The following is a 27,374-nucleotide window of genomic DNA, read 5'->3' on the forward strand; positions in this document are numbered from 1 at the left end:
AAGGAAAACATATGCTATAGTTTGGAAAATAAGATTTGAAGCAATGATTAGAGCATAAATTTATTTGTGATTAAAATTTAGAATAATTGTTTAATAAAACAATAAAATAAAATGACACATATATAAGATAGCAAGAAAAATACTCCAACTATCTTATCAAATTAAACAAATGCAACCATATAAATATCATGAATAACCTTATTAAAAATTAATAATGGACAAGTTAAAAAACACTTAACTCTCATTATTGATCTTTCACCTATGGCCATACATAATTCTTTCATGTTGTTTTCCAGCTGATAACTAGTAGTGAGCTGAGAGTCTACCATTAGTTAATATTGACTGATGCTTCATACAAACTGCAAAAATTGTGCCAAAAATTATATTAAAGTAATTTTCCTCAGTAGATATTCTAATAGAAATTCATTGCTAAATGGAGAAAGAACTTTGATAAAGTTTCAGATCTAAATGAGCTTTGTTTTAATATTAGGTTGTTTACAAATTTTATGATGAGACAAATCAATCACAAAACAATGAAGTACTAGTAATTCTGAAGAAAGTAATTAGGTTGTAAATAATCAATTCTTTTAATGTAATATGACAAAAATCACTGCTATGAAAAAGAATGCTTCCCATGTCTGTGAGAAATAAGAATCATGTACAGTGTAAAAGCTATGAAACAGAAAAATGCACTTATAAAAAAAAGTTCAATTTTTTATTCATATTAAGATAATGCATAAAGTTGGAGCTGGGTTTCCTATAACCTGGAAAGAAAAGAAAGAAAACTATGTATATTGGTGTTCATTCAGAGGGAAAGAAAGAAAGAAAGAAGAAGAAGAAAGAAAGAAAGAAAAAAAAAAAAAAAAACGTTAAATACATTTTTAAATGAAATGCTAATGTGCATCTTGAAAGTAAAACATATACTCATAAATAACAGTTACAGTATTAAGATAATTTGATCTAGATTAATATTACAATAAATAAAAAACTTAGACCTGAAATAAAAAGTCAAAATATACTTCAGAGATATGCTTATGTTTTAACTTCTAGTTCCGCGAAATATTTTTTTGAAATACAGTATATATATTGCTTAATCAAAAAAAAAAAAAAAAAAAAAATCCTGACATTTCCGGATTTACAGTTTTTTTTTTTTTTTTTTTTTTTCGAATTTATCCCGAAAAGTTGGATAAGCTTTCCTTGAACTACGGCCAAATAAAGAATATGTCTGAACTAACATTTTACGGTGAAGATTCGGTCACGAAGTCATTTAGGAGACCGACCAGAAAATAATAAAGAAAAATTTGGTTTGGGCTCATTCCGTTTCACAGAAACCTATCATCCCACTAACACTAAATTTTCTGGTAAAAAAATTATTCTCCCTGTATTACATTCGAGCATTATCGGTCCCTAAATACCCCTTACGTCCTATGTTACTTTCACCGAGTCTTTGGAGACATTATACTGCCTGACCCTCTTACATTCTTCCATTTTGAGAGAGAATTAAACTATTGCTTAATGATTCTGAACTTCAGGATGCAGTGATTATTCAAACTATTGATCTATTTTCTTTTTCTCCCTGGGATATACCTCAGTTTTCATTTCTAAATCCTTTCTTAGGTTCCCAGAAGATGATCATTGACCCTATAATATTCCAGAACCTTCTTAGTTGCCAGCGATGTCAATATTCAGATCACTAGCAACTTTTCACAGATGGTTCAAAGACAAACGGTCATGTTGGTTGTGGTATTGTTTTTTATACCAATACACTCAGTGACCGTCTTGATACGTCACTATCTGCTTTATCCGCGGAGTTAGTAGCGATCTTCTATACCCTTCAGAAAATTTCGCTCTTTCCTGAACGGAAATGTTATATCTATACTGATAGTATGAGTTCTTTGGAGGCACTTTCCCATTTTCATAATTATATTTATCCGTTTGCAGTGAAAGTCCTAAATCTTTTAAGGAAGTTTAAAAAGCAGGGATTATGACATATTATTCTTCTGAGTTCCTGATCATGTCGGAATTGGAGGAAATGAGATGGCGAATGGCGTTGAAAATAAGTGTCTTTTTTTTTTCTTCTTTTCTTTTTCTGAGGCGAGATATTCTATGAACGATGTTAAAAATATTTTTGAGCGTTGTTTGTACTCACTGTGGCAAGAGCCATGAGATCATCAAGTCAGGAACAAACTTCATTTTATAAAACCCAAAATTTCTTTCTGGCCTTTTTTTCCAGTGTGTGAGTACGATGTCAAATTGACTAGCCCCCACATTGGTCATACGCGCCCAACTCATAGACACGTTTTATTCGACGAAGGAGTTCATATTTACTTAAGGTGTCTAGTTAATTTAAACGTTGTTCATGTTTTGAATGAATATCCTGCTTTTAGTTTCCATTGTCAATAATATTTTAACTGCTCATCACTGGACATGCGAATGCTTGTAAGCGAACATCCCCATCAAAACATTTTAAAGTTTTTAAATGATATTGTTTTTACCATTTTATCTAATATATGATTTTGTAATTTTAACTTCTTGCTATTTTTACTAAAAGACAGCACACAAATATATTAAACATATTTTAATGCAATTTCATAATTAACTAACTTTTACAAACATAAAAAATATATTTTTTTAAAATCTACTTACCATATGTCTGGCGCAGTATGGCCAGAATTGGATCTTGCACCTCTAAATACTACAAATCCAATCCAATCCCAGCTTTCATCAGTGGTTGGGAAGTCTGTAAAGTAACAAAAAACTCTCATCAAATATTTGCTTTCTTTTGATGAAATTTATGTGCAAAATATTGGACTTTTAACATGACAACGTCTTGATCCACGCCTTCAAATCAATGTCATATTGGTTTAAACCTAATGCGGTTATTTTTTAACTGTCGATTTGAACGCCACTGAAAACCAGTGAGAAATTTTCAAGCATTCAGCTCGTTAAAATGAAAGCTTTAATTGAAAAACAAAGTTATCTTATAGATGGAATACCATGTATTTATAATAATCCAAAAAGCAATAATAACTAATAAGAAAGCAATAATCAACTTTATTTTTACTCAGTTTTTAGAAATAAATGCCTAATGTGTTTAAATTTTTGATAGACTTGTTCTTTTTTTTTTTTAAATTTGAGGGTCACAAATAAAATTTAAGATATAATTATATTTTAAAATATTTGTTAAATATAAAAAATTTAATACATATGAACAGAATTTAAGATTGTCAATATTTGAAGTTTTAATAAAAAAATATTACCGTTTTAAACTTTTAACACATACTACTGCAAATTTCTAACTTTCTTAAGATTCAGTATAATAATTCAAAGATGTAAGAAATATTAATTTGTGGAAAAACCTCAATCACTTAGCTTCTCATGGAAAGCAAATGAAATTAAATTCACTGCAATGCCAATATCTGTCTGAATCTTAAAGGTATTAAACAAGAATTTTTATAAAAGCTGTCGTTATATGCATATTCTCTACATATCTGACTTTGAAATTAAAGAAAGAAAAACATAATATGTTTTACAAATAGCTAAAAATTAATGTTATAAATACCCATACTTCCTTGAATATTCAAAGTCTTTATTTTGAATTTCACTAAAAAGCTTCGCTGGCATATTATCATGTATTTTGGAAGTTAAGTATAATTTAGTTGAAAACTCAACATGTAATAAGCAAGAAATATGTGGGGGGAAAAAAAATTAAGGATTTTTAAAATAAGTCTTTATATTTTCCTGAATATACAAGAAATGTATGTAAGCAAACAAAACCACTGATTAAAGTTGGAAATCATTATCAGATTTCTGCTACAAGGTGAGCCCAAAACATCATCTACTTATCAATTTAATTCAGCTTTTTTGAAGAAATTTGAAAAAAAGTGTGAATCCGAAAGTTTGTAGATACTTTTGATCATATAAAGCTATTGCAACACAGAACAATATGTGTAAGCACTGTGAATTTCTTTCAAAAAGAAAAATATCTCATACTCTGAATTTTTTATATCAAAAGAATATATTAAATCCTATATAAATGGCAGAAATAAGACCTTTTCATTTAGCTTCATAGTTAGATGTGTGAAGTACACAAAAAAAGTTTTATACATTTTTCTTAAAAATTTTTGCAGATATAATTGCAAATCTCGTTTCGTTAACTATACAAGAATCAAAATTTTAAAATTAACTTTTTCCAGGGATCAAATATATTAAATGGAAAATGTCCAAGGTTTGAAACAATATTTATGGAAATTTAAGCTCAAATGTAATGATGCAGAAAAATATAACTCACCAATCCATACAGAGTTAAAAGTTGCAATAGTAACAGAATCCATATAAACTAAAAATGTTTCGAAATTTTTGCTTCAGATTCATGTCAGAAAAACTGCAGGTAAATAGTTCCAATATAAAAATAATCCCCCCCCCCTGGCTAAAAATTAAAGAAACCAAAGAATTTTATTTCTAAAGCTAAACGACAGACTTGTTTTACAACAATGTATAAAACATAAAAAATACTCCACAAATGATTTTGAAACCATAGTTTAATGTTTTACATAGTTGAAGCAAAATCAGTAAATAAAAATTTAACAAGCAATTTACTCACTGGTTTTTTTTTTTACTAATATGTATATCAAATTATTTAAATTTCTATTATCTCTAGAAAATTTTAATAGGCAATACGAGATTGATCTGAACTTCAACTTAGTCTTCCCCCAATCTAAGATTTTTTTTTTCAATTTATATTTAAAGCTTTTTAATCCAAACTATTTTTTTCGAATTGTATAAAAAAGTTATTAACATTTTCCTATCAATTCTTGTCATTGCATTAATCTATTGTGAATTACAATCAATTGCTAATACACTGTCATCTATAAAAACCTCTTTTTATTATTATTATTATTCACTTATTATATTCACTTGGAATAATTTTTACAACCTAATAATGTAATAACTTGTTCATGTTATGATAAGTTAATTTACCAGAATGCTTCTAGCAATTTTAAACATAGCCTAATTTTCTATGTCTGAATTATTTTGATCTAATTTAAGCTATGATAAATTGAGGATAAACTGGAGTTCTTTTATGTCTAATTGAATTTTCAAAATTTTAAGAAAATGTGGATAAAAATACGATTGTTTTTTGTTGAACATTAAAAAGGGAAATGATTGATTCAATCATTTATAGGGTTTAATAAAGATTTCAGAAATCAAAAATTTTTACAAAGTGTATAAAAAACATTCAATTGATGATATTCTCATCTTTTTTTTTTTTTTTTTTTAAAAAAATCAACATTCAACAAATATAAGAAAAGTAAAGCATAATTCCTTCAACACATTTAATTTAAGAGCTTTTATTTGGAAATAGATTACAGAATACTTATTTTTTACTTAAGAAAAAAAATATACAGTTTAATAAATTTGTATTTAAATTTTCTAAATCCATGTTAAAAATATATCAACAAATAAAAAAATATTAAAAAGAAGGTAAAAAATACTGACAAGATCATCCTTCTCAAAGTATGTCATTTCTATGACGGGAGAAACAAGATAAAATAAATAAATAACTACTCTTTCCTCTGCAAATGAGTTCTGGAACAATGTATAAAACTTAATTACTTTTAGATATGCTGTTTACCAGCAATTAATGGAATAAAACCTGGCAATACAGAATTTTTATATTTTTAATTTCAATTAATCCTAATGAAATGCTACAAAGTAGTAAATTTTATAACATTAAATTGTAGAATTCTTATTATAATAGTTTTAGTAAAAATACTCAAATACAAAGTTCGTTCAACATTTGAAATTTGCCTTTTATGAATAAAATCATAACTACCATTATTTGCAAATTAATACTTTAATGCGCAATGCAATGGTTCCAATACATGAGATAAGAATTCTTTGAGACAAATATGCAAAATTTTAAAGAATTTGTATTTCAGTAATGAGTTACAAATAGAATATTAATCCGACAGAAGTGCATACTCCTATTTATATTATGAGAGATATAAAAAAGGTATGCTAATAATGTTTATGTTTAGATTTTGTATTGAAAAATTTACTTTAAAATAACATTAAAAATTAAAGATACAATTGTACTAAATAACATTAAATAAAGCACAACATATTAAAATTAAGCTATTCAAGATTAGTATGATTAAATTACAAGTTTAGTAAGATTGGAAGATAATTTTTATGTATTATTAGGAATCAATTAATATTTACAAACCATGTTTGTAAAAAAGAACATGAGATGGAGTTTAAAGATGGATATATTATTTCAAAGAGCTTCAACAAAAATTTTTAAATTTTCTTCTGTTTCTTCATTTAGTTTTCAAAATAGAAAACTGCCAATAAGGTAATAAGAAAACTGAAACTCAAATGAAACAAAAATATGCCTCAAGAATAGAAATAACATCCTGAATTGTGCTGTCTTGCATAATAGTTAAAACGAAATGTGGAAAATTATATATGAAAATAAGATCTGCCTCTATAAGAAGTAAATTCCCTAATACAACAGTAACTGCTAATAAGAGTTGAAAGCCAGGAGTATAAACTGAAATCAACCCCCCCCCAACCCCACAGTTCATTTCAGAACTGTGAACTAATCTTCCTACTTAATCCTTTAAATGTGTCACAGATAAATCTTGCTATCAGCATAATACAGATGAAACCTGCCATTTCAGACCAGACAATCCTTTCCCACTCACCAAATGTTCCATGCTGCTATTATTTAATCTACAAATGCAATATCTTCAACTTTATAGCAAAATCAAAAGATTTCTTTTTGTTCATTGACTATTAAAACCAATTTCTTGCAAGATATTTTGCAGAAAGCATGCATAAGCTTTGTGATGGTGATGAGTCTTGGTTGTATTATGCAGCTATGGTTGCGTTGCAGTTTTTGTTTTACTGCATACTACACATTAATAAGTGATTTTTCTCCACCACTCCACTTTTTACTTGAAGCCCCCCCCCCCCCAATCATAGAAAACTTGAGTCATTGGTTTATATAAGGATCAATAGCTTTGAAGACAAATTTTCTAGCAGCCACAACTATTATTTTAATCAACTTACATATTTTTAACATTTCAAAAATAGGTGAATTGCACTGTCCTATAATGATTCTGATTAAGGGAAATCTATTGAAAAGTGAATCCACTTTGGAATATCAGCACTTGAACTGCAGGTATGAGTCTGTAAAGAATGAGTAAATAGTGTTCCTAATATTTTGATCATTTAATATATGATGCATCAAAAAGAAATTTAGATTTGGCTTTTTTTCCCTCCTGTAATGTGAACAACAAAATTTCAGTGGCAATTTTTGGTAAAGATGAATTTATTTCGTACAGCAAACTTGGAAAATTATTCAGAGTTAAAGAGATCTACAAATTACTAATCTTTACTTACCTTTTACTTAAAATTACTTTTCTTCAAACAGTTTTTATAAATTATAGAGCATATTTTTAATGTAAATCAATATACTGTAAAAATCTAATGTGTGTGTCTTTTTTTAATTATTTAAGTCTTGGACAGTCACCTTTTCAAAGTAGGAAAACACAATAACATACATTTCAAAAGCTGTCTAAAAATTACCATACTTATTCATACCTCTTTTCAATAATAAATTGTGATTTCATGTAGAATGGTCGAAAATTGACAAGCAATTTTATAACTATAGAGAGGTACAGAATAAATGAAAATACTACAAACTTTACGGAACTAAGAAGAATAATGTGAATAAATTAAAAATTAAAATGCAATAATGATAAATGAATTATAATTAACACATAGTAATTAATATATAAAATTAGATGGCAGGAAATTGATGCACAAAAAGAAAATTAGAAGAATCATAACAATTTACATTAATATTTTATGAATTTTTATTTAATTTTCTTGAGAACAGTAAAATTTCATTCTTAATTCTTTTTACAGTGCATTTAATAAATTATGGACATGGAGAATTTTTCCATAGACATTTCATTTGAATTTTTTTCTGATGTAAATTCTGTTAAAATTACCTTTAGGATCTCAGCAGTCATAGATTCCTATTTCATAAATATTTAAAAACACTCATTATTAATGATTTGTAAACTAATTTTTCTGAAGTATACAATAAAGTGTTTGTCAAAGCCTACATTTAGAGAAAGAACATAAAACTGAAAATAAAGACTTCTTAAATAAAAAATTAACAATTAAACCACATATATGCTAACAATCCCTGATAATAGTGAACATACTAGCAATTTTAATGAAGGTAAAAATTAATATCATAAAAGTACATGCATTACCACTATGTGATTAACTTACTTCTTAGGCAAGATATACATAAATAGTTAACATATCCATTCTTTCTGTACTGTGGTATCTAACAATGCAATAATAAAAATAAAGTAAATTTCATTTCAGAACAGAAATAAGGCAGTAATAATCAATCATAAATAAAACTTCATATTATATTTTTTATTTAATAACATTTAATTTTTGAGCTGTTATCTGAAAGTGTAGGAACATCATGAATTTTTATATATAATAGTTTAAAAAATTAATAATCACACAGATTTGAATTACTTGAATGTGAAATTGTATATATTTGTCAAACCAAAACTACTAGACAGATTTCAATTCAACATAATCAAACCAAAAGCATTCAAAATTATGAATTTTAAATCTAAAGAAATGACAGAATTAAAAAAAAACACAAATGTAAATATAAGTAATTAATAAAACTATATTTTTTTCACAAGCAACTAAATCAATATTTCATCTGAAAATTAAACTCTGAATAATTTTATTTGGATATGAAAAACTAAAATTTGTCACATAATTCTCTTAATTAATTATATTAACCATCAAGATAAATGAGTAAATACTGATTAAATTGCGGAACATATGTTCACGTTCAACAGTTTGTAGCTGAGATTACTAAAATAGCACTAGAGAATTCAATTGCTACAAGCTTTCATATTTTGTAATCGCAAGTTGAATGAACAGAAAGAATTCCCGCTTCTGAAACTTGGACTATATTATTTTATTAAATGCGAACTTAATTTGTGAAATTTCATCGTTTAAAACAATTTGTGATTGAATTAACAGTAAATCATTGATCAGACTGTGTAAATTTAATCCATTAGACTTCAATCAATTCATCTTTAGAAAAGTATTACAAAACAAACCTCTCACCGCAGTACATATTTTTTATTAACTGTTAGTATTTTTTTTTTACTTACGCATAAATTAATGAAAAAAATTTATAAATAAAAGCAAATTTTATGTGTGCTAGATTTTCATAAAGTTGGATTTCATTAGTCATTACAAGTAGGCGTGGCTATGGTCGATATCAGACAAAATGTCTTGTAAACAAAATATGAAACAAAAACGGCAGGTCCTCCTCTTTCACACGATTCGCATGCAAAAAAAATAATGGGTGACAAAAAACCTCCCTGCTTATTTCGATAGATATTAACAGCTAATAACACTAAGTTCTAAAATCATTATTCAGAAAGCTTCATTTCCAAACCCTGGCGGCTTCATATATCACCTGATGATTGGCATTAATGGTTTTACCCAAGGGATTTAAAAAAAATCGGATTTTTCTACTTACTCTGACGGGTCTTTGCCGAAAGTAGTGACGTGTGGGCTTTACAGTATCTTCCGGTTCCTACTGACGTCATGGTTAGGGTGAAGGCGAAAAATGGCGGAATGTACTATTTCCCGTTGCTCCCATGAGCGACGTGTATTTCGAAAAGAATTGCACAAATGGAGCAAAGAAATTCTATATATTCTTGGTAAGTGGTTTTAAGAAATACTATTTTGTATTTTCATTTTCCAGAAAACATAGATTTAGGTGTAATGATGATGTTAGACCATTAGCGCTGATTGCATTAAAAGCGCTTTGCAGTTGCATCCAGCCGTTCATGTGGTTACAGGTTTTTAGACCATTCGCACTGATAACCGATAGCAAACCTGCACTCTCGCAAAAAATTTTTTATGACGGAAAATAAAAGATTTTTTCTTTGGAATTCTCCATTAAATGATCAGAAATTTAGAGTACAAAATTAAACAATAAAATTGGTGGCGAAAGTTAAATCATAGAAACTTGTTGAGGAAAATCTGTGAGGTGTTTTAATAATCTGAGTTATAAAGCTATAAAATATATTCGATATTCGTGATCGTCATACCTGATGTTGCAATTAAAAGTACTTTTCAAAAAATTGTCTGAAAAGAAAGTATTAATCAGTGAATCATCTCATAAGTTAATTTCTTCTTTAATTTACTAATTGAATTAGTTTTTATTTGTGCTATTTTGCGGAAATTTCTATTTGAAATCATAACCGATTTTGTGACGCTTTGAAATGTTTTCGAACAAAAATCATGTGCTTATCATTCATTTTCAAAAAAATTTCTGCTTTTGTAATCCGGACGAAAACACATTTATTTCGTTAATAACGTGGATGAATTCTATTAATATAATTTTTCCGCTCGTAACCTTTCAGTGCATTATAGAATTTAGAATTTAAAGGTAATCATATATAAAAGTTGCCTGTGTTTGGAGATGTTCTTGAGATAAATATTTATGCACTCCATGGGTGAAATATTATTCTAATTAGACATTGTTTTATAAACTTTATAAATTTAACTATTCCTGGAGTTGTGTAGATTCTGGGTATATTATAATTTATTTTGTGAAGTAAATTTTAATGATTGTGATTATAGTTTTGGAACATGATTGGGAGGGATGTAAATAAATAGAAAAGCATTTTTTAGAAACTATGTTTTTTAAAACATAGTTTCTTGCTTGATTTGTCTGCCTTTGATATTGCATGCTTCAGCTCCTTTATTTTCAGGCATGATTTTCTAATTTTGATAATGGGGGTTTATATTTGTGTAATGAAATAGATTCTTGTTTCTATGCTTCAGATATTCATATGTTTTAGTAATGAAACAGATTCTTGTCTCTATGCTTCAGATATCCATTATTTTTTTATTGATGTTCAAAAGTAGTTTTTTTTTATGTTTAATTTTATTTAAGGAATTTGAACTATTGTTTTGTTGCATGTTGTGAATGGAACAATGGTTATTAATTTACTTAAATAAGTAAATAATAAATTTGTGATGTAAGCTGTGCAACCTCTAAAATATCAGTTTAAAAAAAGATTCAAAGCTACATGTTATCACTAAATGCATTATGACAACAGGTCTAGCTGTTTAATTGAACTTATATATTCAAGATATCTGGATTATAGAAATAAATTCTACATTTTACCATTTTCTTTTTTTAAAACCCTTTAGGAGGACATCTTGAGATATGACAGGTTTTGTGACCCCAAGGTACTCTAGTGACCTGATCTGCTTTTAAGATTACCCTCTCTTTTACCTGCTGCTTCTTACTTTCTTCCTTCCTTCTCTCAAGGATAAACAGGAAAAGCTTTCCATGAGAGGCTGTTCTTGCTTCTTTGGGAATAGGAATTTCTAGAACTAGTGACTGCCTCCCTTGTTGGGCTTTGTGTGGATGATGCCATTAGACCTGAAATAATATTTGATATTATGTGATGAAAATTAACCCAACTCCTTTCATTGGGTATTATAAACTACACATTTTTCATTGAATATTTTGTTTCATTATAGTGAAAGCTTCTCATAAAAATGAAAGTTTACATATTTTGTCCCTATTTTTATATCCCTAATAGTATAGGTGGCGTCCATTAAAAATCTTAATTCTGAAGATGTGCTTGTAGTTTTTTCTCTTAAGCAAGTCTAAAAAAATTCTAAAACTAAAAGATTTGGCTACTTAATTAGTGCACATTCCACATTAAAAACTTCATAAGCTGTTGTTTCTTGTGGTGAACTTCTACTTACCAGTGTCCTGGCTTAAGGGCAGCACGTCTTCCCCGTGATCTGGCATCCCGGGTTCGAGTGCTGGTTCGGACATGGTTGTTCTTCCCCTGTGTTATATTTGTGAGGCGTGTGAAAGAGCCCCTTTTTTAAAAGGTGTTGTGCAAGCGAATGTGTGTGTGTCATCTTCCTGTGAATGAAATGCATGAATGAAGTCCGCCACGTAAAAAGGGTTGTCACGTATGAATAGCTAAGACATACTCTTGGCCCTAGATGGCGCTACTGAAAAACAAGACACTCTCTTTTTTAAAATCATCGACTTTGTCAACGGGCTTGTCTATGAAAAGTACCATAAGAAACAACAACAACTTCTACTTACACTAGCAAAGGAAATAGCATGGGATTTAAAATGGTGAGGAATAACATATTTCTGAAATATTAAAATGCAAAGGGAGAGAAATCTTGACTCAAAAACAGGTCCTAAAATTCCATTCTCCGAAAATACCGCAAGCTTAATGAATTTAGCAATAAACCCTTTTATTTCAAACATTCTTTGCTATTTTAATAACTACAATTTGGACATTCAAAAGCTGTTTGTCAGAGTGTCTTTATTTGTGCTGATTGTGGTAAAAAGGTAATGAAAATCTTGAGTATAGTGCACAGGAAAAGTGCATGAACTCCAGAGAAAATTAAGCCTCTTTTATTAGCTCTTATCCATTTTGGCAATTTGAAAAATAGGTTATCTCAGGATAAGAAATTTATTTTAAATGAGTCTAAATAAGTAATTAATCCTCGAACATCTAAAGCTGGAACTAGCTGTGCATCTATCGTCCCAAAACTATACGTCAGGAAGACAATGCAGTCTTGCAGATAAACCGTACAAGATTCATATTTCAGAAAAAAAAATAGTCATATCTTCTAAAAATACATGCAATTTCTGCATTGCATGTTCCTATTATACATACTATTCAATTGGAGAAACATAATTAAACTTCAAACTGACTTAAATGCAACCTTATAGGATTTATCCAATTTTAAAATTGTTACAACGAAAAAGAAATGTAATAAAACATGCTGAATTTTTAACTGATAGCTAGTACCCTTTAGAATGGGTGGGGGACCCTAAATTTTGAACAAAATCGTTCTTAAAAGTTCAGCCTCTGCTAGTATGCAGACAGATTTTATTACTCAGAGTTTTTTTATACCACAATTTTGGCTCCGCATATGCAGATCTGGCTTTTATGACATTAAATATTGCTTAACCAACTAACCTCTAATGTGGCTTTTTTTATTTCCAAATAACATTTCCTAATATTTTGAAGAGCATTTGCTTGTTTTAAATTATCTATAATTTTATCATATGCTTCTATTATTATTAATACTAACCAGAAATGTCTATAATTTTATATTACCGTATCTTTTTATACACCAACCGTTTGTTTGATACAACATATTGAAATTCGGCTCTTGATCCATTTAACTTCTATTTCTTTTCTTTTTATAATTTAAGCTGATGTGAAGTATAAATTGAATAAGCATATTTCAGGCTGAAACTTTGAAGTCTTCATCAATCATATAATGTAATAAAATTCATAGGATTGTAATTAATAGTGGTTTATTATCTTCATTTGAATAAATATGGAACATTTAAAAAAAAAGTCATTAAAATAAAAACCTTATACTCCCATTTATGATCAGATAATATATTTCTTGGATAAAAACTTTTTATGTATTTAAATAGGGTTATCATACTTTGGTTGTCATCTGCCCCCACAGTTATACTCCATTTTATGACATTTTCATTTATTTCATATCATTTCATTAAAATCTCTTGTTTTGTTCTTCACTCTTTGCTTAGGTGGCTCTTTTGAAAATGAATGGAGAAAGTATTTACTTTCTAGAGTTATATTAATTCAGTATGTTTACATTATGCACATAACTTAAATCTTCATTATTTTTTCACTTATGGACCGTCTCTTTAACTCTTTGCGCACAGGAACAGTTCTTAGAAAATGCTAAAGAATGTGTATTGTTCAGCTAAATAAAGACTAGTGAAAATGCCCGCTACTTCTCTAACCTCTAATTAACATTCTTCCTACTTTCTTCAATAATTCTTATTCACCTTGAAGCAGTTAGTTTGAATTGGTTACACATATAAGTGCATGGAATGCTTTCTGGTACATTCTGCAAGCCAACTTAACTTTTGTAAAATATGAAAAAATTATAAATCCAAAGCAGTATGCCAATGTTTTGTAAGAATTAACCCTTTAAAGGATCATTTTTTTATTAACGATTTATTAAAATGTTTTTGTGAGAGATTAATTTCAGAAAGTATTCTTAGTTTTGTATGCAATTCATCAAAAATAAGTGTCGTACACTTGAGCCTAGTTCAGGACAACAGCAAAACTGATGTACAGACTTAATATGGACAAAAACAGTAATAAAGTAGAAGTTGTAATGGATTAACTCTATATTGGTTTCACAGCATCATAATGTTAATCATTTAGATGGCCAGTGGTGCAAAGAAATAATTGCTCGAAATCTGTTAAATTTAACAGGGGAAAAAATTATGAACGAAATGGTTATTCAATTCAAAATGTCAACTTGATCATTGCCTGCATAAATATAATGCCTGTGCACAAAAAATATTTCTCTAGGCAACAAACCTATATAGGGAAATTGCTGCCCTTGCATGAAACAGAAACTGGTAAAGCTGAAAATAATTATACTACAATTGCCTATTCAAATTGCCAACAATTTGCATATAAAATGTGTATTAATGCTGTGAAGCTTACATGGCCAAATATGCAGTGAAGCGAAATAGGTAATGAAGATTGAAACCAGAAAATATTTATTTTCACTTTGAATTAATTTATCAATGGGAAATTCTCGTATATAGTTTTATTCTGTATTTCTGGATACATAGCATTATGAAAAATTATTAAATTTGAAAAACGGTTTAAAGCACCTTAAAAGTGATTAATTTTTTCGAAGTACAAAGAAAGCTTGTAGTTGTTTTGTTTCTTCATACACAGAATGCAATAATTCTAAGGCATAGTTGTAAAGGCTTGTTTATTGGATGTACAAAAGGGAACAAAGAAAAGAAAGAAAACTAACAATTAGCATGAGATGTAATGTATACTTCTCCTTTCCTTGATGTATAAATTTTGTCTTGTTAAATTCCAGATGATAAATAAGGAGAATTTTTTAATGTAAATATAAACTTTCTTTTGATAGGCCATTATTTCAAATAATATTAAATTGCTGCTTCCTTTCTTTACTTTTTTCCACTCCTTAAAATCTCATTGCATTATAACTAGCACGTGAGTACTATTCATGCATTTCCTCATATCTTGAATAAACGTGCAGGGAAAATACAGGGATTTTTTTTCCAGTTTTGAGTGGCAACACCGAGTTCCGATGGTGCAGAAAATCCACCTACATGACTCAAGTGCTGAATGAAAATTGCTGTATACAGAACATATTAAGGCTAGTTCAAGATTCTCATAGGGGAGGAAGCACATATTCAAAATTTCTGTCATTCTTTATGTACAATCCTAAAAATGTTCCTTCTTATGCCCCATTCATAGTATTAATTTGGGTACGTGGTGCAGGTTCTTCATTTACCGAACATGTATAAAATCGGTAAATCAGAGTTTTAGTGTTTTGAGAAACTTGTGTATTTTTGTCTCTTAAAAATGTATGAAGAACTATTAATACAGTGATGTTATGATAAAATTATGTTTTTAATAAAGTCTTCATTCATGTTTTATCAGTATTGGTATGGTTTTTTTTAAATCAATTCTGAAAAGGTTTCTTTTTACATCCGAGTTGCTATGTAAGCTTGGTTTGTACTACATCAAGAGAATTAAAAAGGGGGAAAAAACCTGTATGATGAACCATTTTCTTAGCTTTACATTGCTAATTATTCAACTAGTTCAACAAAAGATTTGCTTTGTAAATGGATTTTTTTTGTGTGTGAAAAGTTTGGAGAAAGGATGTTTGTTCACTTTCCTAACCATGTTTAAAAATGAGGATGTTCATTCTAAAATAATGCTTGTGTCTGTTCAAAATGAAATTTGTTATGGAAGCATTGGATTATGCATTTTTATAATATGTATAAATGATATTTATACATTTTTTTTTTTTTTTTTTTTTTTGCATGCATTCATGTTGCATGCAGAATCTGACAATTGTGAATTCTATAATTGCATTTAAAAAGTATATAAATCAGTGGATACATGTTTTATGTTCTTTCAACAATTATTCTTTATTCTTATAATTCTTTATTCTTACAATTCTTTATTCTTACTTCTATTTATGAGGGAAGATATAATTCAACCTTTTTGCGAGAGATATCTCAGTCACTGAACTGATGGCCTAGGACGGTGCGTTAACAGGATGTATTTATTGTCTTGTGGAGATGTGCAAATAAACTTATTAGATTTGCATTAATAAGCTTAACTTTGGAAAAAATTATCCTAAGTTAAATTTGTGCTTCAATTGTTCTAATACATTATGAGAGGAACATTCAGGTATTTATCAGAATTAATTTTAAAATTTCATCATTATATTTTGTTTACAAATTTTGCAAAATAATTAGAGAACAATAAAATTTTTGGTTTTCCTTAAATATTTATGGAAAAAAAATATCTAAGCAATCGCAGATTTTATTTCATACTGAACATTAATAAAAATTATTAAAAACCAGCATAAAAGCCGAGCAGTATTTAAAAAAAAAAGGCACTGTATGATTTATTTTCTAGAATAAAATATATTTATTGACCCCTTCAGCAATAAAGAATATATAAAAATCAAAATGGAAATTTTTAAATAACAAGGTACTTTATTAAAAGTATTTTCTTCTTCACAGAGAATTTCTACTACTATGTATTGATTTGATGCATTACGTTTTGAGTATATCCCATATATTGGAAAAATTTCCTTTTAAACTGCATATTTGTGGTAAGAGCTCTCCGGATGAGACATTTTATCCAGGAGTGTGATAGTTAGTTGCAATCCCTCTTGTTCTAGCGTTACAGTCATTTGCCTAGTAATAATTTTCGATTTGAATGTTTTTTTGGCTGATTTCCAGTTACAATTTTTCAATTTGCTTGACCCACAAAAATTGCTTTGATTTTATCCTACAAGATTTTTGTATTTCCTCAGCTGCAAACTGGAGTGCATGTAAATCTGAGAAAGGTAGCTTAATGTACACAAGTATCAATGGCGGAGCTTTTCTGATTCCATTCTGCTTTGTCCTATCACAAAGATTTTCTGGTTTCGCGGTAGATATTCTACTGTCCAATCTTTTTTACCCTTTCCGGCGTGGGTCATTAAAATTTTTGAAATATAATGAAAAAACACAATCAGTGTGATTTATAGGTTGTATACACATGGTTTTTGCAGTCAAAAAATTTAACTCGCCTCCTTTCGCTGGGGACGGTGCCCTCAAACGAGGACACCGTCTGTCTAGAGCAAGCTCTATGTAAGAAAATCTTCCGAAATAATTACATAAATCCCTTATGACAACAGTAGTAATTATGAATATTTTGAGTTTATATATAATTTTATTCATGTTCTGGGTAATTTGAAACCATTTAAAGTATTAAATATACAAAAATATAATATATTTACTACAAAATTTCTAAATTAAATTTTATAAAATCTTTAAGAACTATTACAATTTAATGCAAATTTTGATTTAATTCAACTAAGAATAAAATCCAACTGAAATGTTAAAATGAATATTTACAATTAAATTTGAGAAATTGTTTATTCTATTAATTAATAATGCGAAAAATAAACACAAAATTAAAAATAACTTAGTATTTTGCATGAAAGCATGTAGAAGTGGCTTTTCGTCTAACACATAATAGAAAATTATTGTTCTGCACATTGTTCGTGTTTGCTATTTTTTTGATACTGCACAGCGAATATTTTCGATGGTGGACACTTGATTTGCATATGTTGAACATTTTTTTTTCAGCTTTCACTGTACAATTTTTACATGCGGAATGTAATAATTATAATTATGAAAAAAAGGTTAAATAAAAAATTATGAATATAGAAAACTAAATTTTTACAGAAAAAAAAAAAAGTAAGGCAGGACGTGATGGTAAAACGTAAGTAAGTCTAAAAAAAAAAAAAGCAGATATTAAATATGAAATGTTATTTGGCTTCAAATATGTGCTTCTTTTTCCCGAATCCGAAGATAAATAACCCCCCGAACACAGAATCAGCACCACATCCTTCTTCACAAAATATCAAATCACACCTTTCACAGTAAGAGATGCGAACTAAGAAACAGACGTCCTAGACATGCGGTGTCCTCAAAATAGGACACCTGTGAATCGGCCAGTTTGGTTCGTTCTTAAATTAATTTGAAGATTAAACAAAATTATGATTTAAAACCTCTTGGATATTGTAAGAAAATGGACGATTGATTTTGGTAAAGTTTCATTTCTTAAAAGCTCAGAGGTAAAAAAATCGGGATATTTTTAAGATAAAATTAATGCCATAACAGAAACGAAAATTGTTCGTGCTGCCATCTATTTTTCTAAAAGGAAACTAAATTATATTTTCCAGCAATTTGTGAGATTTTTAAAACTGTGTTTTTTTTTTTTTTAATAGAAAATTTAAAAATAGATGTCATTTTTGGCGACCACCGGCTTTAAGCTTAGAGCAAAATTTTGGTTTGGGATCGCTCGGTTCCTTTATTCACAAAATGAATTTGGTTTAGATTTAGTTTTGGTTTCATCTAACTCTTTAACTCTAAATTTAGAAATTTAACTCGCGAGTAGAGACGTTGATGCAAGTAACTGTTTGAAACCATGTTACCTTCTTATTAATTAACTTTAATGTATGAAATTCGACTTTAAACGAATTTAAAGATATTCTGCTGAAGTCTGATCTCCTCATTACAAGAAAAAGAATGGTGTGTTGGAAAGAAAAATATTATGAAAAGAAACACAATGCATAAATTCACTGTTATGGTGGGGAGTTTCTGTAGAATCAGTTATTATAGTTGAAGTGACTTTGAACATTTTAAGCACTCTTACTACATCTGCTATGGTGGTGTAATGAGAGTACCTGAACCATACATTTTTTCACTCTTTCTTGGTATTTTGCTTAAAAGGGGACATAACTGTAGTAATTAATGTTTTGTTTCTGTGGCGCATTTTAAGACTGGTACCCAGGACAGTGAATTAAACTTATCCTTTTACTGGTTTTTATCATTTTCTTTTTTTTACAGTGCATTTTTAAAAATAATATGAAAGTATAACTTATGGTAACTTTTGCATGTAGTGTTCTTTGTTGCTTATGCAATAATAAACTTTTAAATTTGCATTTTTAAAATACTGCACATTATAGTAAAAAATACACATCTTTGCTTATGTCCAATCAGAAAATTATATATCAGAACTGAATTTCTAAGTTTTAAAATGGTCTTTTTAGGCTTGGAGCGGCTGGCAGAAGAGCTGATGGGAGCACGAAAATGGAGAATTCTTGTACAGCCATTTACTGGTACTGTTTCCCTCCCTTTTTTTGTCATAATAGATAAATGGTGATTTTTTTTTTAGTCTTTAACAAAACAATGGATAAAATATCTGGTAATAAATTTGATGTTTAATACTCTAACACATTTTTAGATATCGAACATTTTATGGTTAAACTAATCCAATCCAATTTTAAGATTAATATTAAATTTGATTTAACTGTATTGAAATGGTTTCTGAACTTTACATTATATTAGTGATATTCTTAATTGAATTTCTTCAAAAAATGCTTTGAATCATTTCATTTGAAAACTGAATATAAAACCATTAAATGTCTATTAAATATTCAGTAAATTAGAAACAAACTGAATTTTTTTTTTCAGTAATTTTAGAAGAAATATTTTTGTACCATCTTAAAATTCAAAATTTGTCCTTTTCAGTGATATCTTTTATATATATATTTCCGTTTTTAATTTTTTGAAAAATAATGCACATGATTTTTAAAATACATTAAAACTTTAAACTATTCCCATCATTTTTTATTATTATTATCCTCTGGATCCTATTTTTTGGAAATTTTTATTGATATGAAGTAGATATTTAATGGTCCCTGGAGGAAGGAACTGATAAACCCTTCATTTTCAAGTGATGATTCAGAGCCCAAGGATAGTCAATTAAGTAGCATGATTATAGTGAAACAAATGTATTACAATAATTTATGCAAAAATAGTTTTTATATTAAAAATATTATACATGAAAATATTTAATAACAGATATATCAATTAGTTTAAATTAAAACTGTTACCTTTAATTAAAACTAAATGACATGAATTTTGAATTGAGAAAATAATAAATTATTTGACAAAGCCTGCTTTTGCAAGGTTTTTGCTTTTTGTTTATGGAATCTAATTGGCTTTATTTTTGTTCTCCTTAAAACTCAAAACTTAAGCCAGAAGTGTGTTAAATTATTTGATCTTGTTTATTGGTCTTTAAAAAATCAGTCTTATATAATCTGTCAATTTTTTTCTCTTCAGACTTAGAAAGTGAAACTCCAGTTGATTGGTTACCAGAAGACACATGCTATTTTTGTAATGCTAAGAAACAACCGCCATATGTAAGTATTTTCTGCAACAAGGAATGGCTCAATAAACACTAACCACTTGATAATTTTTTTTTCCCTTCTGTATTGCATAAAAAAATAAGCATATATTTTTTTATAAATGATTATATATTCAAATCACTTGTTTGAAGTCAGACCAACAGTCAAAACACATTTTTATTTAATTTGAAAAATTACATTTTCACTTAAAATTGGCTTTTTTTCCATATATATATATATATATATATATATATAATATAGTTATGTAGAAAGAATATTTTACAAAAATAAAGATTAGAAAATAATATATGTATACAATATGTGGGTTTGAGTTTTAATCTCGGAACCAATAATGACAAGAATTTGATCGTTTAAAATATTTTTAAATTAATAATTAAAGGAACTAGCATAACATTTAAGACGAGCACACACTTAAAATAATGAAAAAGTAAGGCTAGCTGCCTTTTACACAAATTAAAACATCACAACATTTTAAAGCGTTTGTTCTTCATACTGCGTGAAGTTCTTTCTACTCTCTCCCTCTAGTCGGTAAAAGCGAGTGCCATCACGACACTCCTATGCATGCTGCCATCGCTTGGGGCTAAATCTATATCACACAGCCGTGCTGTATACCAGACGTCCACGGCCGAGTTGCAGTTGAGAGTGATGTAGGCAACAAGGCTGAAATGAAAGAAAATAAAAGAAAGAGCAGTAAAAGGAAAAAGATAGAAAAAACACAAATTTTTAATGGTGAATGCTTAAACTTAGTACCATTTCTTCATTTCATCCGCAGCAGTTGACGTTATGATCGGGCCTTCGTGAAGTCCTATCTTAGCATCAAAATATCTTGGGCGAAACTTTAGACCAGTAGCAAACTGAGTACGCTGTATAGCCACTGTGTCACCGAGCTTATATTTACAGGCAGGTTTATGGGTTTTATTGTATTGATGTTTATTTTTCTGTAGTAGTTTCAAGATGTTTTGCTTGGCTTCGACGCATAGTTTTTCTTTGTCGTGAATAATGTGTTCATAATGTCCTCTTCAAGTAGTGTTTTGATCTCGATATCCTCTTTTTGTTTTATTTGAATACCAATTAAAAGTTGAAAAGGTGTAAATTTTGTACTACGTGTTGTAGTGATGTTTAAAACTCATTGTAATTGTAGTACATATTTAAACCATTTGTCCGGCTCAATAGACAATTTGGTTAGAACAGGAATTAATGTACCGTGGAGACTTTCAACCTGTCCGTTGCCACGTGATACTCCAGTAGTGATTTAAATATGTTCAATCGACTGTTCTTCAAAATTTTTTTGAAATTCTATTGAAGTAAAAGAACTACCTTTATCAGTAATTATTTTCAAAAGGTTTCCAAATGTGGTCTGTTGTATTATTAATTTGTCCAAAGCATCTTTAGTTGAAGGAGATTTAATTGTATAAATCCATACAAATTTTGAAAAAGCATCAATAACAGTAAAAATATATTTATAACACTTTTTAGTGGATGGTAAGGGTCCTAAAAAATCACAATGGTAACAATCAAGGGTTTTTATTACCTTTTGGAATAGGATGAAGCAGTCCTTGTTGTTTACTGCTTTTTCTAGAGAAGAGTGTGCAAGGTATACAATTAGAAATAATTTCTTGGGTAAGCTTTGGAAGGTTAGGGATTTAAAAGTCTCGAGAAACAATTGCTTCAGTTTTTTTAGACGCAAAATGACCTTGCGAGTGTGCATTCTTGATTATTTCTGCCTGCATCATTTGTGGAACCACCAAAAGTTCGCTGCCTTAGTGCAATTTGTATAAAATGTCATTATTAAGAAAATAATCATCAATTGGTTGGGTGCTCATCATGTTTTTCATTTGAGAAATAAATTCATCGTTTTCTTGGACAATTTTGATCTTTTGTGTGACATAATTTGGCGAGATTACAAGAACAGGATAACGACTAAGGCCATCCAAATGTTTCATCTGTTTACCTGGCCTGTGACAAACTTCATAATTAAATTCTTCAAGCACCAACGCCCATCAAGCAATTTTCGGAGGTAGATCTTTTTTATTCATTGCTTTTTGAAATGTGTCACAATCTGTCATTATCTTAAATTTTGTACCTAGCAAGTAGTTTCTAAATTTTTTTTAGTGCTTCAATAATTGCAAGAACTTCTAACTCGTAACTACTGAATTTTTGTTGTTGAACGGAAGTTTTTCAACTGAAATAATGGATAAGGTGGAATTGTCCATCAGCAAATTTTTGGGAAAGTACAGCACCAAAGCCTAGGGTTCTAAAGAAAGACCTTGTGGAAAAACATGAAGAACCGGATTTTGGAAAAGTATGTTTTTCAGTTCATGAAAAGAAGCCGAATTCTAATTCTACATTATCACGAAGAAGGTCACTTAGAAGTCTAGCAATGAGAGCATGAATTTTGGCAGGAAGTGTTGTCTTCTTGAAAAAATCCAATGCTGTGTACTTTGTCTCAGCCAATTCCTGAGAAAGTTATGCTTGAAGGATACAATGGTGGGAATCCAATACTTTGATATGATTTGTCGTTAATTATGGTGGCTTGTGAACCGGTATCACAAAGAGAAGGAAATTGAATTTTGGCATTATGGGAATATGCATAGGATTTGCGGAAATTTGTCCAGACAATTGAGAAATTGAGTGAACAGTTCTATCCGAAGGGATAGAGGTGTTGCGATTAGATGTTGACATAGAATTGGTAGAATTTTTGGGACAATTAGTATGTATATGGCCGAAGTTTTTGCATCCATAACATTTCTTGCCACATTCTTTAATTGTGCACGAGGTACTTTTATGACCTATAAGTCCACATGAGTAACAATTTTTCCTATTTACATATTGTTTAAAAGTTTTTGAAGCATGAAAGAGTTTTTTTATATTAATTTTTCTTTGAATTCAGAAATGGATTTACAGCCATATAAAATAATTTTGTTGTTTGAAGAATCAGGAATACCATTTATGACATAATCAATTAAGGACGACTCATCAAGAGAGCCTTTATGTGCCAAATCTCACATGGCCAAAAAGTATTTCTGCAAAGTTTCGGTAGGTTTCAAGCATCTAGCTTGCATCAAATTATGTAATTAAAGACCATTAATTTTCTGAGAAAATTCTTCTGTCAAGTGTTTTTTCATTTGTTTTCCATTTATTAATTACGCGAATAGACCTTATTAGAGATAAAGCTGGACCAATTAGTCATTTCTTTACAAAAATGACTTGATGAATTGGACTTTTTATTTAGTATAAGTCAAAAATATCTTCAACACCAGCAATGATAGTTTCCACACTATAGTTATCCTGAGACGAAAAAGGTTTTATTAACTCGACATATCTTTCAAGCTGAAAGCAGAAAAAGTATTGTTAATTTTTTCGGTATAACTCTCAGAAGTATTCAAGGAAAGGGGAAACTTCTGAGTCAGCCCAGATAAATCAATCGGTGATTTCCGGTGTTTAAAGTGTAGTTCTTGCGAAGTGTCAGGAATTTCGTTATGGCGGGGATTTTGTTTTAGCTCCATTTCAAGGTCATTGTCAATGCTCAAATCAGAAACTTCCATTTTCAGCAATGTAAGATTACATAAATTAGTAAGGATAACGTCACAACATTTTTCCAAATCCGTAAAAAATTCTAAATGGAGTATATTACAAATCGCGTTTATATCTTTAAGGGAGAAATCTTTGAGTACTTTTCACTTTGTTTCCTCTAAATTGAAAGGAGTTGGAAATCCCGAAAATTTTCTTAATTTTTGATCGATTTTGTCTATCACCATCTTCACCAAAAATGAAACTATGCAGTTTTATGTTATTCATACTACTAGTTTTTAGACTTTGCAATTTGTGGATAATCGTTAAGAATAGCCATTATTCTATGTTTTTAGACAATTTTCAGAGAATTATTCAAAAATTTTTAACTGTGATTACTATACACTCAAAATAAATAATTCAGTCAGAATATGCTATCAACAAATGTTAAGAAAATATGCAATATAAATTCAAAAATGAAACAATAATATTTTGCTACAATGTTTTAAGTCGAAATTTCGTTCAAAAAATATTCATTCAAGTAATCTTAAGAAAAGAAGTCAAATAAGCATCAACCCCATTATAAGCAGCAATATTATTTTAAATATTCTACTAGATAACTTTCTAATAAGCGCATAGTAATTTAAAATTCGTTACGAAATCTTCAAATTTTAAATTCACAATTTTCTTCTAAACAAATTTTTTAATACAACATCAAATAGTAATTCAAAATTTGTTAGGTAGTCTTCAAATTAATAACTCAAACTTGCCTTCAAAAATCAAATAACCGAGGAAGAAAACAGAATCAAATTCAGTATCAAAAGAACATCAAATAGGCGATTAACATCAACAAATTTCTTCAAAGAACATTTGTTTTTTCTACATCAAATATAGAATTTCATCAAATAACTTCATGAATTATTCTTCAATTTTCTTACACTTGTAATTTTCATCAAATTTAAAAGTTTGTATTGCATCAAAATTCTAGGTTAAGCATCAAATGTTTTTTTTTTTTTTTTCCAAATAAAATCATTAATTAAAGAGTTTTACTCACCGTTTTCCGTTGTAGAAAATACTACTTTCGGTTCGATTATCACTTGCAAATATCCACAATACTAGCTCCGTGTTCATCATCTGGTGTCGTTTCCGTTCGTTAACTTTTTGAAGACAGTTGGAATCCATAAAATGTTGTCTAGGGTATTGAATAAAGTGTCCAAAATACAACCGGCTAGAGCTCCCTTGTGGGTTTGAGTGTTAATCTCAGAACCAATAATGACGAGAATTTGATCGTTTTAAATATTTTTTAATTAATAATTAAAGGGACTGGCACAACATTTAGGACGAGCACACACTTAAAATAATGAAAAAGTAAAGCTGGCTGCCTTTTACACAAATTAAAGCATCACAACATCATAAAGAGTTCGTTCTTCGTACTGTGAAGTTCTTTCTACTCTCCCTCTAGTGGGGAAAAGCGAGTGCCATTACGTCACTCCTATGCGTGTTGCCATCGCTTGGGGCTAAATCTATCCCACATTTATTCACATATTTAATATCCTTTTAACATTCTGCTTTTGTTTTAAATTTCTAGTTCATAAAAATTCCAAGTTAGGTCTCCAAACTTTGTTTCATTATCCCTTGAGAAGTCCGATAAGGAACTTTCATAATTACCATAATTATTTAGAGAAATTTCGGATCTCTGTCTGATTTAATATAACAATTATCTTTCTTTATTGGCAGCTCATTATTTCTCATTCTTATTTTCATTCACCAAATTCAAAAGAAATAGTATTGTGCATGCAATATATTGAGGTAGTGAGTACAAAATTCGACTTTTCCCTCATAATGGAAAATAAATAAAACCTGATGTAGAAACTGTTTTGCAATTCTATCGTTACTGACCGCCACAGCCATTGTTGGAAATATTGCACACTTAAAAATAAATGAAAAATATGGGCATGTTGGTAGATTAGAGTTAGAAAATAAGTTATTGGTCAGATTGGGAAACTCCTATTTCCAAGCACTCAAATCGTGTTTGGTCAAAACTGTCTAAAGTTCACTATAAAATGTTTTCTAAATCTTTTCAAATTTATTGTACATGCATGTTAACTTTCTTATTATCTTGAGACTGGGCATTTAAAAAAAATAAAATTAAATTAAATTCCTTGTTTTTTGAATTTGTAAGATATATTGGTTGACATTTAAGATGTTCTTCATAAAAATTTTTGCTTGTATTTGTTTTTTTTTAAAAAAAGGACAAACTTCTTCCCTTGTTCTAAATTACTGGTTAGAGAATTACACTTTTAGTTAACTAGAATTGGGAATCTGTTTTTTTCCCCATTTAAAGTTTCTTCTCTGGATAAGTACTAAACTTGGTGATCTGTTGATAAGCATTCTTTATTTTGAGACTCTTATTTGAATCATTCTATATTTTATAAGAATTTCATTTATTTGTTCTCGAGTCCTAAAATGTATAAAAATATTGAGTAATTATTTGTAGGTTTTATTTATTTGTAATATGAAGAATGTGTTTCTTGCTTGGTTTTTTGTGGTCAGAACAGTTGTTTACAGTTTTATTAATAAAAAGTTCAGAAAAACTCTTAAAAAATTAATAGTTAAATATTGTAGAAATCAGTTATGTGACACATTAAATAGTTAAATATGCAATTGTCAAGATCAATAATAAAAGCCTAGAATCTTATTTTTTAAGCTTTTTTTTTAAAATCTTATTGGTGAATTCGTGTTATGGATATCCTCTTGCTGCAATATGATTGTTTGCTAGGTGTTTTTTTTTTTTTTTTTAATTAATCCAATAACTTCAGCATATTTCTTTTGAATGATTTTAAGCCAAGGGTATTTTCCCCCTACAGAAGCTTATTTATGTCAATATAAATGTTACCTCAAAAGTCTGACATTTTGCTATATGCCTCCTTTGTTTTTGGAAGGTGGCAAAAATTCTATCTTCGTAATGCGAGTATAAGCCAGTAATTACAAAATTTAAATATATGACTAAAATTCTATTGTCTTAATTACTTCTGTTGATGTCCAATATAACTATATCATGTTTTTTCCCTCCTGCAGGATGAATTGTGGAGATAGTGAAATGTATTTTAGATTACTTGAAAATGACCAATTCAATTTTAAAAATGAAAAGAATAAACTCTGAGCATAGCAAACACCAGTTTTGCATATTTTGTTGCAGAAGTGCACGTACTAGGCCCTTTAAACTCTGTTGTTGTTTTTTTAATTAAAAAAAATGTAGTCTTTCTTGCAAAAAAAAAAAAAAAAAAAAAAAAAAAAAAATTCTACAGAAATAGGACATATACAGGTGAAGGCAGTTCTAAATGGAGATTCTACCCAAAAATATTTTTTTATGTGCATTTATAATAAATGCATCAACATCACAGTGC

The 27,374-nt window shown here is 28.9% G+C and overlaps 1 protein-coding gene and 1 long non-coding RNA gene across 5 annotated transcripts in view; one reads left to right on the forward strand and one right to left on the reverse strand.

The window, feature by feature from the left end:
- Positions 1-701: 701 nt before the first annotated feature.
- On the reverse strand, positions 702-9,952 carry LOC129960523 (uncharacterized). Of its 4 annotated transcripts, none has more exons than XR_008783607.1 (4): positions 9,608-9,952; positions 8,314-8,371; positions 2,647-2,740; positions 702-764 (listed from the first exon to the last, which is right to left on the reverse strand). It is a non-coding gene; the product is annotated as an uncharacterized LOC129960523 (long non-coding RNA). The 4 variants fall into 4 exon arrangements; XR_008783609.1 differs by lacking the exon at positions 9,608-9,952 and adding an exon at positions 9,234-9,538; XR_008783608.1 differs by lacking the exon at positions 9,608-9,952 and adding an exon at positions 8,877-9,538.
- Positions 9,658-27,374, forward strand: part of LOC129960519 (mushroom body large-type Kenyon cell-specific protein 1-like) — a 53,830-nt gene continuing 36,113 nt past the window's right edge. The window contains exons 1-3 of the mRNA XM_056074003.1: positions 9,658-9,791; positions 19,297-19,365; positions 20,372-20,451. Coding sequence (XP_055929978.1) covers positions 9,698-9,791; positions 19,297-19,365; positions 20,372-20,451 — 243 coding nt within the window. The 5' untranslated portion in view covers positions 9,658-9,697. The remainder of the gene's footprint in view (positions 9,792-19,296; positions 19,366-20,371; positions 20,452-27,374) is intronic.

The sequence above is a fragment of the Argiope bruennichi genome, chromosome X2 (genome assembly GCF_947563725.1).
Source record: "Argiope bruennichi chromosome X2, qqArgBrue1.1, whole genome shotgun sequence".
In the NCBI taxonomy this organism is placed as follows: Eukaryota; Metazoa; Arthropoda; class Arachnida; order Araneae; family Araneidae; genus Argiope; species Argiope bruennichi.